The sequence below is a fragment of the Myodes glareolus genome, chromosome X, assembly GCF_982192425.1.
Source record: "Myodes glareolus chromosome X, mMyoGla1.1, whole genome shotgun sequence".
NCBI classification, from domain to species: domain Eukaryota; kingdom Metazoa; phylum Chordata; class Mammalia; order Rodentia; family Cricetidae; genus Myodes; species Myodes glareolus.
The window spans coordinates 104,637,832-104,644,297 of NC_142053.1; the positions used below are offsets into that span (position 1 = coordinate 104,637,832).

The window sequence follows — 6,466 nt, forward strand, 5'->3', positions numbered from 1 at the left end:
TATTTAGCTTCTCTAGGATCACAAATTATAGACTCACAGACCTTAAACTATGGCTAGAATCCACTTATGAGTGAGTACATACCATATTCCTCTTTTTGGGTCTGGGTTATCTCACTCAGTAAAGCGTTTTCTATTTTCATCCATTTGCATGCAAAATTCAAGATGTCATTATTATTTTTTTTTTACCCCTGAGTAGAACTCTAATGTGTATATGTTCCACACCTTTTTTAATCATTCTTCTATTGAGGGGAACCTAGGTTGTTTCCATGTTCTGGCAATTACAAATAGTGCAGCTATGAACAAAGTTGAACAAATACTTTTGTAGTATGATAGGGCATCTTTGGGTATATTCCTAAGAGTGGAATTGCTAGGTCCTGAGGGAGGTTGACTCTTAGTTTCCTGAGAAACCGCCACACTGATTTCCACAGTGGCTGTACAAGATTGCATTCCCACCAACAATGGATGAGTGTTCCCCTCACTCCACATCCTCTCCGGCATAGGTTATCATTGGTGTTTTTGAGTTTAGATATTCTGGCAGGTGTAAGATGGTATCTCAAAGTGGTTTTGATTTGCATTTCCCTGATCGCTAAGGAGGTTGAGCATGTCCTTAAGTGTCTTCTGGCCATGCTTAGTGAGTATGTACATGTTTTTGAATGAGATCCTTTTCACAGCATCTTTATTGCTTGTTGATACATTTTATTTAATCTTTCAAAAAGTAAGTACAGCTCATTGGTCATAGGAAGGGAAAGGAAAGGCAAATCAGGAATTTGGAATGTGGTATCCAGACTTTACAGGAGAAGGGAAAATTCATTAAATATTGGTGATTTGTATGTGATACTGATTCCATGGTCAAGAGGACATGATGCATAATTCTCATTCTGTTGTCATCTGTGCAGACATGAAATCAAAAATTAAAATATAGTTGAACAAACAGTAACTATTTCATCCTTGCCTATGATGAATGAAGAATTAAATATAATAATATAAAATATAGAGAATGGATTGTACATAAGTAGCTCCTTCCCTAGAAGTCACCAATGCCTTAGACTTGGAATCCTATAGGAGCACTGTCAAAAGGAAATAACATTCTGTGGCCATGAATGAAAACTTATATTGAGAGGTTTCAAAGAATGTACTAAAAACATCAACAGGCTTTTACTATATCTGTGACAAATATTACCCTACAATCATAAATAGAGTAAGATTTGTCAAATACAAGAAACATTCTCTGTATGAAATATTCTTAATATAAAAATGTTAGCAATTTTGAACAAAATAAAAGTGCTTCATATTGTTTTATAAATAAATATATTCTATCATTCATTTTTTCAATATAAAATATTTAGATTTAAAAGACAAATAATTGTCTGCATTGATTTTTCCTAATTTGGAGTTTACTTTTTCTTTTGTCACATACATATTTCCAATTTTTTATGTAACAAGTACAAATCCATTCAAATATCAAAATGATTAACCATGATTCCAGTTTCTACTCACCAAGAGAAAGTCATTATTTAGGACAAATATCTGTAAAAGAACATGAAAAGGGTAAGGAGAGATGTATTTTATCTGAATATGAAAGCAGTTCCCCAAGAACTATTTCTGGAAATAGCAACTGAAAGACTGCATATGACTAGATATAATCTGAATCAGGAATATTACTGATTAGATAGATAGATAGATAGATAGATAGATAGATAGATAGATAGATAGATAGATAGATAGATAGATAGAAAGGCTTACTGTGTATATACATAAATGCATTTGTGACTATATATACACATATCTCCTATGGCCACTATAATATTCACTAAAGTTACCTGAAGCCAGAGTATCTTGAATGTTTTCTCTTGGAATGTTCAGGACCTTAGCAAATTCCTCAAGTTTTTCATATTGTACAGAAGTCAAAGTTTTTCCTTTTCCTGTATTGTATGATTGACAATGTCAGAGACATGTTTAGTAGGACTCTGAAAAAATTACATTGCTTCCTCAGCATCCCAACTGCTCCAATTTCATCAATATTGGGTTGGTCAATACAGGCAAAAATAATTTCCCCTCATTCCATGAACATTTTTAATGTAATATAAATGTAGTATGACATCACTTTTCAGTGTTTCATGATGTATCAAAATATAAAAAACAACTTCTCTAGAGAATTCACTTAATTCAATCCTACCCATTTTCAAAACAATAACACTAGAGATTCATCGGTGCCTGTCAATGGAAGGTTCACAATTCTTCCAATTCTATAATGTAGAGTTCATGTTTTAATTTAGTAAACACTTGAGAAAATGACACTGAAAATGGTCTGAACTTTGGGAAAATAATATATGCTCCCTTATTTCCAGTGAGGAAGCTTGAACATAAACACTTCCAATAGCCTCCCTCATTATCACAAGTCTTCAATGACCATGCTACTCAAAATACAAAATAATGTAAAAGATGGTTTATACAACAATCATATTTTAATTTAGTGAAGTGGAGTTTGGAAACACCACAATACTGTACTTGGAGGGTGAATCCGACTTAATCTCTATTTGCAGGGTGATACTTCCCTTACCATATCAGAAAACCCACTACCATTCTTACCAACAGCATAAATCAGGTTTGTTGTTCGGCCAGTTCTATTCACATTATGACAGGAAAAGATTATGAACTCTGGTGTTGCATACACAGGTGAAAATATATTGTCACCTTCAACTGTAGTAACAGAAACATTTCAAAATGAGTGTCAATCATTTTCTACTTTGTTTAAAGTCACCTGTGACAAAACATTAATATTGGTCATGATTCGAGATATCATCTCTGATTCACTATCATAGGAAAAACATGAGCAAAGGTATTCTTGTAGTCATTCATTTGATAGATTCTATCATAATGCAGTGACCAATATTTTCCACTCTTTAAACCTGATAGTGAATCCTAGGTACGGACACTTTCTGTATCTCTGAATTCCATGTGTCAGTACCTGTGCTATCACTCTGCTGGGTATTCCTTCCCCTTTCAACCATATCCAAAATATCACTTAACAATTTCCTGAAAGTATAAAAAACTTTGGTGTCATACCATGGTAATACCTGGTAGACAATTGAATAAATATGCAAAGAGACTGTGCTTATTAGAAATATGCACAAAAGTTTTCATCGTGTGATATTATTGATGGAAAAGATACATCAATGAACATTTCAAATTTACTAGACATTCATAGTGTGTCTGTCTGTCTGCGTGAGTGTTCTATGTGAGTTTACATATGCCTCTCTCTCTCTGTCTCTGTCTCTGTCTCTGTCTCTGTCTCTCTCTCTCTCTCTCTCTCTCTCTCTGTGTGTGTGTGTGTGTGCATGCATGCATGCATGCATGTGTGTGTGTCTGTGTGTGTGTGTGTGTGCATCTGGTATTTCCACTTACTGACACTGATTATAGGATAAAAGTTGTTCAATGGGAAAATAATAGATTTTAGGAGCTATCCATTTTCTATTAGAGGACCTCTTTTTAATAACCATGAAATGTGTTGAAAACAATAGACTTTCCAGTAGAATATGCCCCCCCTCATTTAAGATCAACCAAAATGCCACACTAATTATAATTCAGGTGAATAATGTTGCTATTATTTTGTCATTTTTTACAAAATTGGAGAAGTCAGTCTGAAATTCTTAAACAGGTTTTCCTCTAACTGTTTTTCAAAATTGAAGTTTATCATCCAATAATCTAAATGTTTTGATCTCTAGAAAACATGAGAAAAGGAAACCCTAAAATAGCACTCTTAGTTTAAATCCTTTATGTTTATAATATAAGTATTTTTTAGCCTGAGGCACGAAGTTTGCCTAGATGTTCATCACCACTGAGACTTAATAGTGATTGTCAGGCCTGTCCAATAGCAAACCAAGATACTGTATGAAAGAAAAGACACTGAACACTAACTAGAAATAAATTTTCATGCAGGAAGCTATTTGGAGACATTTTGTTAGCATTACTCTCACTTTTAGGTAATAGTATTCTTCTCCATGTAAACAAGGTGCTTTTACTTTGTAGCATATCTACGTTTGTTGGAAATATTGATAGTTTTCCAAATAACCAAAATTATTCTAGATGTATGTACCTATGGGCTGCTAAGTGTCAGCTTGTATGTGCTCACCCACAATGCTTTTGTTCAGAGAAAGCTCCCAAATTCCGTACTTACACTGTGATCTGTAATTGCCATCTGCTTGCCTATTCGCGACGACTTTGGTCTTTGTACATTGGTCATTCGCCCTAGAAGTAAAGCATGGAAATGATGGTTTATCCTTTATATCCTTTGAGTTTATATTAAAGATCTTTACATATAGTAATGGGTTTGATGAAGTAATAGTATCTATGAACAGTGTACAGAGCTGAAACAGATGTTTCTATGAATAACGCACTTCTCATTCTCTTTTAAAAAATACCATACTGTTTCTAATTATGCACATGACTTCCTTTATTTGTGGCAATTTTGCCAAGTGCTATGAATTCTCTAATGTCTTCTTTATTCAAATTTCACTACTTACTGCGTATGATGTTTAATATCTAAATTCTCATGTTCTAGTCCATGATAACGTACATAGGTTTTTATACATGCATTTTAAGTGATTTTGTTTGTAACTTAACACTTACAGTTGGAGCTAGAAGATAGAAATAGTTCTAACTTTATAAGTACTTATGGTGTTTTGCACTCTTTCAATGAACATAGTTATGCAAATGTCAGAGAGAGAATCTCTGAAACTGGAGCATCAGAGACAATACTTCACAAATTAGTTCTATCTGAGCTCTACGTAGAAGACTTTTTTATGATGTCATTGACTGAATAACATATCTTGTATGCGTTGAACCAAATGCTCACACATACTTTCAACTTACTATTAATGAAATTCTTAGAATCTCATTCACATAATATTAGAGTATAAATCCAAGTACTGGTCTCCAACCTGGACAATTCTAAGGAAACATTCAAGGAACTGGAGACAGTGTCTAAATTCTGAGGGGTGTCCAGAGCTAAACCATCATGAAACAACATAATCACATTTCTGAAAATAAGGCCTTCAATTTCAAGATCAGAAACAGAGCATACGCCTGTGTGTTTCTCAGCATAAAATCTGTGAGACGTAAACAGTCTTTTCAATTTGCATGGTTGACAATTTGCTTACTTGATATAAAATGTGATTTCCAATTTATTACATGCTTCAATACAAGCAAGTTCACGAGCATAGAGTCTCAGAGGTCCTCCTTCTTCTATTATGTCAGCATTGTCTGCAGCGATTGCAGTGGTATACCACTTTCCTTCAAGCTGAACAAACAACAAATGCCATTGGAATGTGAGTTGGTATCGAATCTCTGATCCCAGTCTTTGGAATTACATCAAATAACCAAAAGCATAAATCACTAATATTTTGTTTATTGGGTCAAAATTATGCTTCTAAAGATATAGAGTAACACAGGCTAATACGATGACTTAATTTACATAGCATTTGGCACCTGAGACCTTTTGAAATTACTCATGTGTTGGCCTCTTAAGCTCTGAAATTTAACCCATAGTTTCCTTATATCATTTGTTTCATCTTAGAAAAATCTGATTGAAAAAGTGCACATGAGTGAAAGTCAGCAAGGCTATTGTATGAATATGGACTTATACAGACAAACTGAATGATACATCACATCTACAGAAATATGCTATTGAAGATCATCAAACCAATGCACAGACCAAATGAATTTACCTGAGCATGAGCATTAGCCAGGCCAAATGCCAAAGCCAGCAGCAGAAACTTTACCATGGTGGTGTCTGCCTTTTCTCTTCTGCAGGAGCTCAAAGTACGATATTGGTTGTGAAGGAACTTAACTGACAAGGCTTTTATACAGTTAGTTAGAGGGAGTTTCATGGAATCAATCAATGGTTCTGCACCACAACAACCTGCTCCTGTCCAATGTTTCTACTTTGACCCTCTTGAACAGTGTATGATCTCATATTCCTGAACAAATAAGATTAGACTAAAGGTCAGGATCTGTTGGCATGGTTAATTGAGCATTCCTGTCCGAAATAAATAACTATCCCTGTGAGAGCATTCAAGTAATCACTTTGCCTCCAGAACTATACTGATGGATAAAGGTCACAATGCATATGCATATGTCAAATATGATTCATTTAAAATTGAACCTGATAGAAGAGAAAGTAGGAAGTAGCCTGCAATGCATGGGCTCAGGAGACCACTTCCTATGTATAACCCTAGTAGCACAGACAATAAGAGCAACAATCAATAAATGGAACCTCCTGAAATTGAGAAGCTTCTGTAAATCAAAGGATACAGTCATTAAGACAAAAAGGCAACCTACTGAATGGGAGAAGATCTTCACCAACCCCACATCAGTCAAAGGACTGATCTCCAAAATATATAAGGAACTCAAGAAACTAGACATTAAAATTCTAAATAACCCAATTAAAAATGAGGTACTGAACTGA

At 34.5% G+C, this 6,466-nt stretch overlaps 1 protein-coding gene across 1 annotated transcript; it reads right to left on the minus strand.

Moving 5' to 3' along the window:
- Positions 1–675: 675 nt before the first annotated feature.
- LOC148117432 (odorant-binding protein-like) lies at positions 676–5,885 on the minus strand. Its single transcript, XM_087902711.1, has 7 exons — positions 5,727–5,885; positions 5,160–5,299; positions 4,178–4,248; positions 2,590–2,700; positions 1,821–1,922; positions 1,498–1,527; positions 676–888 (listed from the first exon to the last, which is right to left on the minus strand). Exons 1-6 carry the CDS (start codon positions 5,781–5,783, stop codon positions 1,511–1,513), a joined length of 498 nt encoding a protein of 165 aa, XP_087758837.1. The 5' UTR covers positions 5,784–5,885; the 3' UTR covers positions 676–888; positions 1,498–1,510.
- Positions 5,886–6,466: the final 581 nt, after the last annotated feature.

What these genes read in the sequence shown, in the direction of transcription:
- LOC148117432 (XM_087902711.1), bottom strand. Translation starts at nt 5,783, where the DNA reads ATGGTAAAGTTTCTGCTGCTGGCTTTGGCATTTGGCCTGGCTAATGCT. An exon ending in TGGCTAATGCTCATGCTCAG is followed by an intron (nt 5,300 to 5,726) that starts GTAAATTCATTT and finishes TTGTTTGTTCAG; the next exon opens with CTTGAAGGAAAGTGGTATAC. An exon ending in TGGCAATTACAGATCACAGT is followed by an intron (nt 2,701 to 4,177) that starts GTAAGTACGGAA and finishes CTGTTACTACAG; the next exon opens with TTGAAGGTGACAATATATTT.